Source organism: Lissotriton vulgaris, chromosome 11, assembly GCF_964263255.1.
Source record: "Lissotriton vulgaris chromosome 11, aLisVul1.2, whole genome shotgun sequence".
NCBI classification, from domain to species: Eukaryota; Metazoa; Chordata; class Amphibia; order Caudata; family Salamandridae; genus Lissotriton; species Lissotriton vulgaris.
This window is the reverse complement of record NC_141699.1, coordinates 360,289,866-360,303,467: the sequence shown is the minus strand read 5'-3', so window position 1 is coordinate 360,303,467 and position 13,602 is coordinate 360,289,866. Positions and strand designations below refer to the sequence as shown.

Below are 13,602 nucleotides of genomic sequence, written 5' to 3'. Positions count from 1 at the left end.
AACTGACTGAGTGAAATAGCTGTCTATTGTTTCACACGACTCTAGAGATTGACTCTTATTCTGAGGAGCAAAGTTGTCATGTTAATGCGGTTGTTGGAAAACTGAATCCCTTCTTGTCTGAGCCAGGGAAGCTGATCACTTCCTATTCAGTCAAGAAAGTTTCCAGTGACCTCTGAGCTAGCTGGTACAAACCCAATTAAGTCTAACATAGTCAGTAGAGACCTAGAAGACCGCACTCCTACGTCTACACTGCTGTTTATGTTATTCCAATGCGCAGGGCCTATAGGGAAAATAGGAACTACACTACACAACTGCCCCGTACCAACAGCTTGGACTACTGGGACCCGATCCTGGGTGGCAGCGCCAACCCCGTGGCTTACCCCACCTGTCCTGCGCAGCCACAGAGCCTCCACCAGTGCAGAGATGCCCATCCTGGAGCAGCGCCCTTTCTCCCTGCGCTTCCAGCTGTAGTGAGGGAGACCCTTCTCTGCTACCTCCATTGAGCTTACGTGGACACACTTGCAGCTCCTGAACAACCTCAGGCTGTGGAGGAGCAGTGGAAGCAGACCCCACAGCTTCTTCTCCTGACGGATAACTGCACCCGAGGTCACCTCTCCTGTGACTGCATTCTTGCTCCCTGCACTGATGGGTATTTACCAGACTGTCAACACAAGTGATAGCTCTCCTGGAGCCTCCCTAACCTGCCACACAAGCCCTTTTGACCTTTGAACCCTTCCGCCTTGTCCGGTGTAGGGAGCCATAATAGAACTGTGCTACACAGCCTCCACCGCCCTGCACGGCCCAGGTCCCCTGGGTTGGTTTGAATGCCGTCCCTAGACTTAGCGGCCTCACCTGTGGTGTAGAAACATAGCCTACCAGACCTGAGTGGCCCACACTTGCGGTTGCTCGACACAAGACTTGTGCGGTACGCTGGGCGCGAACTGCTACGTAGTGCTACTCTGCGATCGGTGCCTCGTGGCGCTCCAGCTGCAGATGAGGGTTATTTGGGCCCTTCTCTCTAGGTCCTGCCTGAGTAAGAGCCTTGCCTTGGGTGCAGTCCCATCGCAACATCTCAGCTCTGGGTTATCCTGTGGAGAGGTCCATACTAGGTGATCACCTACCACTTTGAGATGTTGGTGACGGACTCACAGATTGCTCCCTTTGGTGGGGATCTGTTGGCCAGGTGGAGCTGCTGGGTCTGCAGGTAGTGTGACACGGATTCCCCTAAATTCGCCCCCAACTTCGACCCCCACGCTGGCCTTGTGAACGTCCCATCCAGCCCAACAACATAAGATGCACAAGGACATAAAGAAAGACTCTAACATCAAAGACATTCTCACCAAAGTTGCTGCCAAGAAAACGGACTCTATCATAGAGACGCCTACGGACGACCCCAGTGAGGCCAAATCTGTGCCCACTGGCCATGCGATGAGTGGCGCGGAGTCCCCCATCACCTGGTTCTTCATGGAAGACCTATTCAGGTCACTGAGGGAAGATTTTGTAAGCCTTTGCCAAGAAATAAAAGCTGACCTCAAGCATGTCCAGCAGGACCTGACCGAACTGGGGCACTGGTCTCCTCCCTGGAGGACTTTGAAGACGCACGAGAAGAGGTACTTGACAAATTCCACCAGAAGGTTATAGAGTTGTAGGAACAGAACATAGACCTCCAAACACATCTCGAAGATTTAGAAAATGGATCTGCCCACTCCCTCATACGTGGTGCCCCAGGGGGTGGAGAAAAGAGATATTGAAGGCTGTTTCTCTCAACTCTTCCGCCACATCCTTCCTGCTCTATCAAACTCCAACCTCCACCTCAATTGTACCCACCATACCGGGAGGCCCCAACAGTGCTGGGGCTGACATCTTAATCTACATCCATCAATTTAGACAAAAGGAAGACATTATGAATGCAGCCCGAGAAGCCAGTCCTGTTGAATTTGAGGGTGCCAAACTGTGACTTTACCAGGATCTGTCTCTGATAACTCTCTACAAAAGATGCCTACTTCACCTAGCCACAGCTTTTCTTCCTTCTAAAGGTATCAGTTTTGAATGGAACCATCCATTTTGCCTCAATTGCCAATGGAATGATGCCACCGACTCTGTTTGCACCATGGAAGAAGAAAACTCCATTGTGCACTTGGAGGATTCGTCAGGTGACCCATCAATGACATCAAAAGATGGCAGCCTCCCCCTCCCAAGATATAGTGACCATGGGAACTGCAGTTGGCCCTCCTTCACCAATTACAATCTCAGGGTACCCTACAGATCACCCAGGGAATCCAGATGACACTCCCTGAGAAAATTAATTATCACTACAATTCTTCAATCCCTGGTAAATGTACCATGGACCCACAACCGAGTCCTTAGAGGGACCTGAACAGACCTTCATACCCTATACCTACTGTAGCATGTCAAGGTGGAGGCCCAATCTTATCGAGGTGCTAGATTACCCCTTACGGTATACATATTCTTGTTCATATAGTTCAGTCCGCTGTTCGGAATATAGGGATAACACAGGCTTGGTCCTGGCTCTGCCCCTGGCAGCCACAGATGGTGGCCCTCCTACACCCAGTACACACACCGCATGAATTCCACTCATGACTACCATGCTGAATGTCCTTAGCCTAAATAACTGTGGCGTCAAGGCTACTGCTAGGAGGCTGGTAATACTGGAAATGCTCTGGGATGCTGGTTCATATTTATGCCTCCTACAGGAGATTCAACTTCTCCACATCTTCGTGTACAAAGGATTCACTCACCAATATCTTGTGGCCCTAAGAAATCTGCTAGCTTAGCTATTTTTCTAGCCAACAAATTTCCAGGTCAGGTCTTACACACAGTTGCTGAGATCCCAGGGTGACTTTGACCGTACAAAATCAATTGAGAGGCCATACACTTGTCATTGCAACAATATACTCTCCCAAGAAAAATCAAGACACATTTCTGCGTTGTGCTCTCACTCTGGTATAGTCGTCATCTGCCATACACCTCTTGATGGGGGGGGGACTATAATTTGGTCCTACATCTTATTTTGGAAAGACCAGTCCAAAGGACAGGACAGATGGGTGCTTTCTCTCCTGGGGGACAGTGGTGGCTCTCCGAGATGGGTCTAACAGATGTCCGGAGGACACTGAACCCCTCCGCCAGTGGCTTCACCCACTACTCTGTTGCAGGTCAATCATAGACTACTATTTGGTCTCCTCCTTATTGCAAGCCTATGTCCAGGATGCGGCCATTGGCGTATCTGCTTTCTGACTATTCGCCTATTACTATCTCACTTAAGCACCTGCATTCCTGCTCACACCATCAAATTTGGCGACTTAACGATGGTATACTGCAACATCAGTTAGTTCAGGCCAAGAGAAGGGGACACATTTGTTGCTTCCTCTAGACCAATGATACAGAAGACAATTCCCCCTCCCTGCCATGGGAATCCTTCAAATCAGTCCTCCAGGGGTTCCCTCCTCGCCATCTCAGTTAAGTTCAACACCCTATGGCGAGATAAGCGTATAAAGCTTGAAATGCTGTTGAGGGATCTGGAGGCACTTCATTCACAAACTGAACGTGGACGGTTTGGAAACAACTGACCTCTGCTTGCAAGGAGCTAAAAGCTCTCAACTTTGGCAAAGCAGAGTATTCACTGTTTTGAGTGAGGCAAAAGTACTAAACAGGCAGTAATAAAGTAGGTTGTCTTCTTGCTTTATTTTTAGAAACAATAAACATTAGTCCAGCACTCTAAAATATAATTGAAACTCATATAACAAAAGTCTTTTCATATATTGACACAACTTGTTCCATACAGATGATGAATATTCTCTGGAGTTGTTTGTAGTATATTCTTTATTTATTCCACAATTTTTTTTCTTCCATTAAAAAACAGACCGTAGTCGTAGCCAACGCGTTTCGTCCTTCAAGGACTTCTTCAGGACTATAAATGACACATATATATACAAATTATTTACAAACCAAACACGAATTTTACACTTTATACATTTTTCTATTTTACAATCTTGCTACATTACAAAAAAAACTGTACAATATTTACATGACAATTTGCGTGATACAATCCTATCCCAATTTACACTACATTACATTTGTGATTCCACTGAAATTTTATTGCTAATAGTTTTCGCACTCTATCTGGCTAGTAATATCAACATTGGATTTTTTCTCTTTCCCTTTATCGCTAGTTCATTATCATTTTAAAATCTGGTAGGTCTTAAACAAACATGTTTTTAATATAATTTGATGGAAATTCTTGAACTAATAGCACACAAAATGAAAAGTTACCATTCCTTACCGAATGATATAATTTCCTATGTCCTATATGGATTGAATCTGTATCTTCACAATTGAGTTCAATATAATACCAGATTATCTGTTATATAAAAGAAAATTCAATATTTTAAAATATAATGTCCCCTGTCTTCAATGTGCACACACATAGTATCTAGGTGCATCTGTTCTAGACCATTTTCTGTATAAAGGGATCCATACCTTATAATTGAGTGACTTTGTTTTTCTTGTGTCAAAACCAAAGTAGACCATTCACTGATGACACCAGTCCTAATAAACTGTCCTTATTCTTCAATATACTACATAGAAAAAATAAATAAATATGTATATTTCCTTTTAAGAGTAAACATTTCAGGACATGTAGCACCTTACCCACTGTTATATTAGCCAAAAGGCAATTTTCATTGTCTTTTTGTATGACCAACTATATGGCGATGTCTTCTTGCCTGCAAACTCTGGGCCAAATGTCACAGAGAACGAGTGTCTCTGATCCTTAGCCTGAACAGAATGGAGGCCCAGACAGACGAGGCCATCACCCAGGAATTTGAGCATTTCTACATGAATCTCTCAGATGAGCAGTGTGAGCAGAAAGCTATAACTCAATATCTCATTGAAGCATCCATAACACCACTCCCTTCCCAGGATGCCGTCCACCTTGACATCAAGATCGTTTCCTGCAACTCTCACATTAAGGTCAGGAAAGCGCCAGTACCGGATGGCTTCACCCCAACTTTCTACAAGGCCTCCTGCCCACCATTGGCCTCCCTTCTTCTCTGCTTGTATAATTCCATCAGTGACTTAGGCTGTTTGCCACCTACCTTGTGTGCTGCAGTGATCTTGGTGATCCCTAAAGCAGGGAAAGATCCAGCCCAATGTTCTTCACACCGTCTCATCTTGCTTCTGAGTGTTGATGCCAAACTGTTCACCGGGGTTTCTTATATACAAGGGAACCCCATACAGTAGAACCTGGGGTTGAATGATAAGAATGGCAAGGGGTCCGAGTGACTCTTTTCAGCAGCTGCTGAAAAGAGTCACTCGGACCCCTTGCCTGCCGCACCGTCCTGCAATAATTAATTTCAGGCGCCCATAGCGACGAATGCGCTGTGTGAACCCACACGATTTACTTTCAGGCACGTTTCCCTACCATAGCGACGTTTGCGCTTTTGGCAGTGATTATGTTTTGACTTAATCCTTTAGTCCAAGTAGAATTTCGCCTACATAGAAGTGTACAATCGCCACTTGGAATCCCTACTAATAGCCTGGAATCTAACTGATTTTATATTCCTTGAAAAGCTGCGTCACCTACCCAGCTGAACTGCACGAATAACCATCCTTGCCCTCTCCACTGGCAAGATTCCTTGAAAAGCTGCGACATCTGCCCAGCAGTATTACACGAATAACTATCCTTGCCCTCTCAACTGGCAAGTTTCAGGAGGCTCAACTGTCCTGATGAAGATCTAAAACAATATAGATCGAAACGCCGTCGACCTACCCAAGGAATTTCACGTGTACCATTGTATATAATTGTTGTGTGTTTTTATCCTTGTTGTGTGTGACAGTTGGTTCACTTAGATCACCTATGTCACGTCCTGCACCGTACTATTCACCTGAGCACCTGCAATACAGTGTATATATATTTTTATATATTGTTAAGAGAAAAGAGTATAAATAAAAAACTCCAATTTTTTCCTACTTCCAATGCTCCCTAGCGACTTATTAAATACTCGCTAACACCCACTGTTTTCTTTAAAGGACCGCATAAGGCCTACTCCGAACCATTGTTCCATAAAATTAAACTGTTCACCGGGGTCCTGGCTGGTTGGCTAAGCCTGGATATGCAGGGACTGGTCAATCCATGTCAGGCTGGCTTCATTCTGGAGAGGAGCTGCAATGACAACACTAAATGCAGTTTGCACCTAATTGATAAGGCCTCCTGCAGGCATGCACTACTGGTCTCTCAACGGCAAGAATGCATTTGATAGATACACTGGCCATTTTTATGAGCAACACTAGAAAAATCCTCCGGTTTTGTAGGTGGATATGGAGCAGTTTCATCTGCCCCCAAGCCTGTGTACGGGTCAATGGCCTTCTCTCGTGACCTTTTTGGGTACTTCAGGGCACTAGACAGGGATGCCTGTTGTCGCCCTTTCTCTTTGCTCCATATATATGGCCTGTTTGCTGGCATTACTATGGGACGGCGGGATCACAAACTGGCCCTCTGTGCTGATAATGTTCTGATCTCCTTATTGGATCCCTTAAACTCAGTTACTGCCCTTCCTCACAAACTACTCTCCTACGGTAATGCTTCTGGTTTTAAAATCAGTGCTCAGAAATCCCAAATACTTAACTTATCCACCCTGGCCAATGATCACCTCCCTCTGCAGGGTATGTCCCCACTCATTTTGGTGCCCCATGCTGTCCCATACTTGGGACTCATGCTGTGTTCCTCAGTATCTCTAAGTGTGAAGTGCAACTATAAAGAACTTATAGCAACAGCTAGCTCCGACTTGCAGGCTTGGCCCACCGGGGGCCTCTCCTGGTAGGAATACTTAATGTGGGAGGGCAAGACACCTTGTATAGGCCGGATCCTACCATACCTCTTGCAGGCTGATGGCGATCTGAGACTTACCACATCTTACCACTTACTATCTTGCCGCTGAGTTGCGCTTCATGCTAGAGTGGTACAGGCCTACCTCAGGGAAACATATCAGGCGGTCACCGGTAAGGCCCTATGGAAGGTCCCCTGGTTGGCTAAACATCATTGACTGTGGGGCATCTATTCTTCATCGGGCTACTTTGAATGCCTGGGATAAGGTTTCTACCTTCCGAGGCCTAACCATCCGGTTATCGCTTCTTACACCAGTGATTATTATTATTATTATTATTATATTTCTTATATAGCGCCAGAATCGACCCCCGAAGGGGTATCTCCGCGCTTGCCTTGGGAACCCGTCCTGGTTTTTCCCTGTGAGATAGCCCCTACAGGGCATCCCCAAGGTGAAAGCCAGGCATCCCGCCGCAGGGGGGCCGTTGTGGAGATTAAGCAAGCTTAATGCCCAGAGTTGCAGAGTGTGAACCCATGATTAGGTCAGGCACCGAAGCGAGAATGTCCGTGGACATTTGAGCTCAGCACCCTGCCGCGTCGGGAATTGAACCCTGGTCCCGGGTCTGACCTCTGCTTCAGGGTCTGCCTGCTCTAACCAGTGAGCCACACTTCTCCACCATGCCTCCCTCCCCCCCCCCCCCCCCCCCCCCCCGCTTTGATGGGCGAGGGATTTAACACGTAGCAGGCAGCCAACTGTAAACAAATTGGCGATTTCTTGAACCCAGAGACCTGATGTCTTTCGACCAACACAGACTTCGTATGGGATACCAGAATCCGAATGCTGGCCATATATGCACATTAGCTATTGAGTCACCCAATCCTCCATTAGGCCCCACGCTGCTTGGGCCCTTACCTTTTCCGAAAAATGGCTCGTCACTAAATCCGATGACAAATGCTATTATCTGAACTCTACAAAAGTGCTGCTTTGGACGCCCTCTCCTGTCAAGGTGGCTGCTCAACTCTGATGGGGAAACGATGTTAGAACATACAATACCACATAACGAATGGGCGGACATTTATTGCAGAGTGCGTATTTACATGACTAGTGTGACGGCTAAGAAGGCAATGCTCAGAATGACCCATTACTGGTATTACACATCAGAACACCTACTGAAGTGGAACCCGAGTGCTTCCCACGTGTGCTGAGGTAACTGTGGGTCATCAGGCACGTTGACACACTTGCTTTGGCACTGTCCCCACACTCATACATTACTGGGAGTCGGTGCTGGCCGACATTGACAGCATTTTGAACAAGGGCCTACTCCGGTTCCCTAGCTATATGCTCCACGGCCTCCCTAATGCTCCAGTGTTGTGTGTAGCCAGTCAGGTACTCACGGCTCATTAGGGTATCTACTAAGTGCCAGAACATATCGACTGGCTTCTCAAACTGTGGGATACTCTGGGCATGGAGAAGATTTTCTCTACAATAAGCCACCAGCAGAGACAATTGGAGAAGCAGTGGGTCCCCTGCATGAATTTTCTTGCAAGTGAATTTGGGAAGTCTCCTGCCCGAATATTTGCGAATCCTTGCCTAAAAGACCTGAATTTGTGCACAGCGGTGTATACAAACCCGCTCCTAAGAGGCCCAATGCGACCCCCGATTGCTTATGATCCTTTTCTCAAGCTTTTGAGCATACATGACGTTATTCTAGTTATTTACCCTAATCCCCCTACTGTTCCTTTGTCTCCCCTCCCTCCTCCTTCCTTTCCCCCTCCCCAACTCAGCCAACCTCGATAGCCCCAATGGCCAGTGGATGAAGGTGGGATTATGTGTTACCCTCATTTAAAAAAACAATAAAACAGATCTGAACTATAAAACATATGTATGGTTGCATTTGCGTAACGTTAAGCAAAATTCCAATACAAATCATAATTTGTGTTGGAAAGTAAATCCCAACAATCACTTTTGTGATGCAAACTTGGTACAAAGTGTTACTAAATGTTCTCACAAGTCTACGATATCAAGAGCATCAGGTAAAATGCTTTGTCTATATTTCTGTCTAAATAGTTTACGATTCGCAAAAGTCAATTTGTTCACATATCAATTTAAATTGTTGTAAACAATTTACATTAGTAATTATAATCATCAAAGATTATATGATTTATTTTATGCATGAATACATGGTTTATTTGCTACATGAATAGACTTATTATTAAAAATAAAAAACAAACATAAGCCTTGTGTTTTGTTTCTGCTCCAGTGAAACGCTTGAAGGCCTTTGTCTGCTATGGTATCAGGTCTTCCATCAAGTATCAGATTTGATTCCAGTTCAACATATTAGCTCTCTTATAAGTCCATTGTCTTGCTTTTGCTTGTTTGCTTTGGATACAGGTGTGTGTGTTTCTGTGTGTATGTGTTTTTCCTCTAGCACCTGTCCCCATGCCAGGTCATTCCCATGTGCATGGTGTGGTACAAGGCCTGTTCCCTGTGTGTGCTCTCATGCCAAACCAGTTTCTTTTTTCTGCACTGATACTAGTTTCTGTCTGATGTGATGTCTGGCTTGTTGCCATATCTCTGTGCTCTAATAGAGACACCGTGTCCTATGTGTGTTCATGCTCTAGGCCTGGTGTGCTTGTAACCTCTAGCAGCAGGCCTCATAGCCTGTGACTGTCCTTCAGCTTGATAACATGTCTGTCTCTGGACCAATACCAGTCTTGGTAAGCAGTCTTTTCTAATGCCAGATTTTGGTGTTCATTTCAGATCCTGATTGAGTTCTGCCAGGGTGGTGCCCTGGATGCGGTGATGTTGGGTATGTCTTCAATCAGATCACCTGTCCTCTGTGATCACCATGGTTCTCCTTGTTGAGGGTTTTCAGGTGTTCTTGTTTCTCATTTCTTGGCCAGAGCTGGACCGAGGCCTTACCGAGCCACAGATCCAAGTGGTTTGTCAACAGGTTTTACAGGCCCTGGAATACCTGCACGGGCACAGCATCATCCACCGGGACCTGAAGGCAGGCAACATCCTACTGTCCATGGAGGGTGATGTGCGGCTGGGTAAGCATCTCACATTGACCACTGTCTCCTAAGCACTTCAGTTCTATTATTCACACCTTAGCACTGCACTCTTTCCACTCCTTCCTCAACACCCTGTTTCTGCCATGCGTACCTCACTACCTACTGCCCACTTGTTCCTCAACACCTCAGTTCTACCACTCTTACTTAAGCAGCTCAATCCTCCCACACTTACCTCAACACAGAGCTGTCCCCGCTATCCTCCGCCCTGCACTCCTTTCACTCAGTATATCACCCCACTCCCTCTTAAGCTCTTCATAGAATCCTCTCTTCTCAGCACTTCACTCCTACCTTCCAGGACCTCACTCCTACCTACCACACATTCCCTAGTACTCACCCATTCCACTTAGTAGCTCACTCTTATTGTAGTCTTTGAAGCACCCGAGCATACCTTTTCTCTCTATGTCACTGCTTCATCATTCTACTGACAATGTTTTCTATTCCACGTTACTTCTGTAACTCCCTTATAAACACCTTGCTCATATCACTCAAATCAAATCAAATCAAATAAACTTTATTCAGTTTCACCTACAGTAAACCATAAAAGTTCACTCAATAAATAACCCTACCGCATTCTCTCCAGTACTAATACTTCCACTCTGTGCTTTACTCCTAACACTCACCCAAGTTAGTAGCTGGAAAAAAAAAACACCTCCTTCCCACTTTGAGTAACATCCCAAATGGCACTGAGGAGTCAGTGAAGCAAGTATGCAAAGCAATTGTCCCCTGCATTCCCTATGAAAATTATTTCTTAATTTACTTCTGTCTGTCTCCGTTTGTTACATTCTGATGCTTATTTACCCACTTATTTTTTCCTTCATCTTTCTTTCTATTTTACACTTTTTTCAGTCTTCCTTACTGCCTTTCTTTTTTGTCCCTTAGTTCCCATTTAAGTACATCTTTCCTCCCATCTTTCCATCTTGCTTGTGTTCTTTCTTTATATCTTGGTTGGATGTTTATTCTATCTATCATTTCCTCTTTCTCTCCTTCAATTTTTCTTTCTTTAATCTTTCCATTTCTTCTTCAATCTTTCTTTACTTCATGTTTTTGTTTCTATTTCTCTTTGCAACTATCTTCTTTCCTTCTTTCTGTACTTTGTATATCTTATTTGTTGTGACTCCTTTCTATTTATTTTCTTTCCATCATTTTCTTCTGCATTACAAATTTTTGTAATATTTCCTTTGTTATCTTTTTTGTTTTTTCCATAGTCTGTGTTTTTCCTCCTCTTACTCTTTCTTTCCCTCACACTCTCTCTTTTTTAGCACCTACCGCTTCTTCTTTCACTTAAAAGCTCATTATTTCATCTGCACTCTCTTGTTTATTGGGTTTAGCATCTTTGGAGCCACTTTGCCCCCAACCATTCTGCCCTGTTATGCTATTCTCCTGCACGGTATTTATGTGCATCTGAACAGAGAACTTGGACTCTCCACCAAAGTCAAGGGTGCTCAAAACGAGCAATTAAACCATTTAATGTGGCAGAAGAACCCACCAAACTGTAGATGCTAAAGTGGGGTGTTCACTACGTCCTTGACCCTAACTCAACCTTTCTCTCCTCAATGTTGGGGGTCCCCCAGGCACATTCATCCACTTCTGTTATTCTGAAGAGTACAGCTGATTGTATTTAAATGGCTTATAAAGTCAGGCGCTGATCCATGAAGTAGATAAAATATTGCACTGAAATGTCATTTCCTAATGTGGTCGTGTGTCCATCTCCCACAGCGCACCTTCAGCAAATCATAACATAACCTCTTAGTTTGTGGTTTGACCTCTGTCAACCACTTTCTACTTCCAACCTGTGCTTATCTACATTTTGTATGTGTTTCCAAGCACATCGTGGGACAGATTTACTATGGGCGTGCAGCAGAAAAGTTCTCCATGGGTCCAGTATGGTCCTTCCCATGCATCCACCCTTGGTTTTTGATGCAATCCCATATTTACGAAAGTCTGTAAACCTGCGATTCTGCCAAAATGGTGCGCCTCCCGATCTAGGCAAACTGAGGAAAAATATTTTTATTTCTCCTTGTTATTTCCTCTTATTTGGCAGCAGGCATACAAAGCTGAAAATGCATTTCATGGTTGTTTTTGTGCAGAAAGGTGTCCATTCCTTCATAAAAACAATCCTGCCCTTAACGCACCAGGATGCAAGGGTGCATGACGCAAGGGTGTATGATGCAAGGGTGCCTGCATTGGAGCTAGCAAAACACACAAGATGATGGATGGAATGTAGCACAATAGCAAAACATTCACCCCCACTCACAGATCTGGGTTTAATCCATTGTCATTTTGCTCACCAAGGCACCCCAGTTCAGACATGGCCATATGCAAATCAGTCTTGACCCTGTGCCTCATGGGAACAGTCCAGCCCGAACTGCCAAGCTATGTCTTCCCTGGACCGGAATCAAGCATCCTAGGACCTGTTTGTGGCTATCAGCCGTCTTCAGCCAGGATAGCTTGACTCCAGTGGCTTAGTGAGCAGGGGACCCACGTCTGGGCATACCCTTCCCACATAGAGTGAACAGCAAAACACACAAGATGATGGACGGTTGTTGCACAATGGCAAAACATTCACCCCCAGTCACAGATCTGGGTTTAATCCATCGTTATTTTGCTCACCAAGCCACCCCAGTTCAGACATGGCCATAGTCAAATCAGTCTAGACCCTGTGCCTCATGGGAACAGTCCAGCCCGAACTGCCAAGCCATGTCTTCCCTGGACCGGAATCAAGCATCCTAGGACTGGTTTCTGGCTATCAGCCGTCTTCAGTCAGGATAGCTTGACTCCAGTAGCTTAGTGAGCAGGGGACCCACGTCTGGGCATACCCTTCCCACATAGGGTGAACAGCAAAACACACAAGATGATAGACGAAATGTTGCACAATGCCAAAACATTCACCCCCAGTCACAGATCTGGGTTTAATCCATCGTTATTTTGCTCACCAAGCCACCCCAGTTCAGACATGGCCATATGCAAATCAGTCTTGACCCTGTGCCTCATGGGAACAGTCCAGCCCGAACTGCCAAGCCATGTCTTCCCTGGACCGGAATCAGGCATCCTAGGACAGGTTTTTGGCTATCAGCCGTCTTCAGCCAGGATAGCTTGACTCCAGTGGCTTAGTGAGCACGGGACCCACATCTGGGCATACCCTTCCCACATTGGGTGAACAGAAAAACACACAAGATGTTGGACGGAATGTTGCACAATGGCAAAACATTCACCCCCAGTCACAGATCTGGGTTTAATCCATCGTTATTTTGCTCACCAAGCCACCCCAATTCAGACATAGCCATATGCAAATCAGTCTGGACCCTGTGCCTCATGGGAACAATCCAGCCCGAACTGCCAAGCCATGTCTTCCCTGGACCGGAATCAAGCATCCTAGGACCGGTTTCTGGCTATCAGCCGTCTTCAGCCAGGATAGCTTGACCTCAGTGGCTTAGTGAGCACGGGACCCACCTCTGGGCATACCCTTCCCACATAGGGTGAATAGCAAAACACACAAGATGATGGACGGAATGTTGCACAATGGCAAATCAACGGTTGTTTTTGCATTGGGGCTAGGCAGCACACATGCGCCAGTGCTAGGAGAGAGCAGAAGTGTGCCACTTATTAGTAGATGTGGTGCACTTCTGCTCTCTGCGTTTCACCCAACGCAGCATAGCAAGTTTTCTCGCTGAGTTGCGTTGTGTGAA

At 45.6% G+C, this 13,602-nt stretch overlaps 1 protein-coding gene across 1 annotated transcript in view; it reads left to right on the top strand.

Annotated features, from left to right (window-relative positions):
* LOC147679776 (uncharacterized) overlaps positions 1-13,602 on the top strand; it is a 275,399-nt gene that overhangs the window by 102,755 nt on the left and 159,042 nt on the right. Inside the window, exons 3-4 of the mRNA XM_086944753.1 lie at positions 9,603-9,651; positions 9,746-9,895. Coding sequence (XP_086800879.1) covers positions 9,603-9,651; positions 9,746-9,895 — 199 coding nt within the window. The remainder of the gene's footprint in view (positions 1-9,602; positions 9,652-9,745; positions 9,896-13,602) is intronic.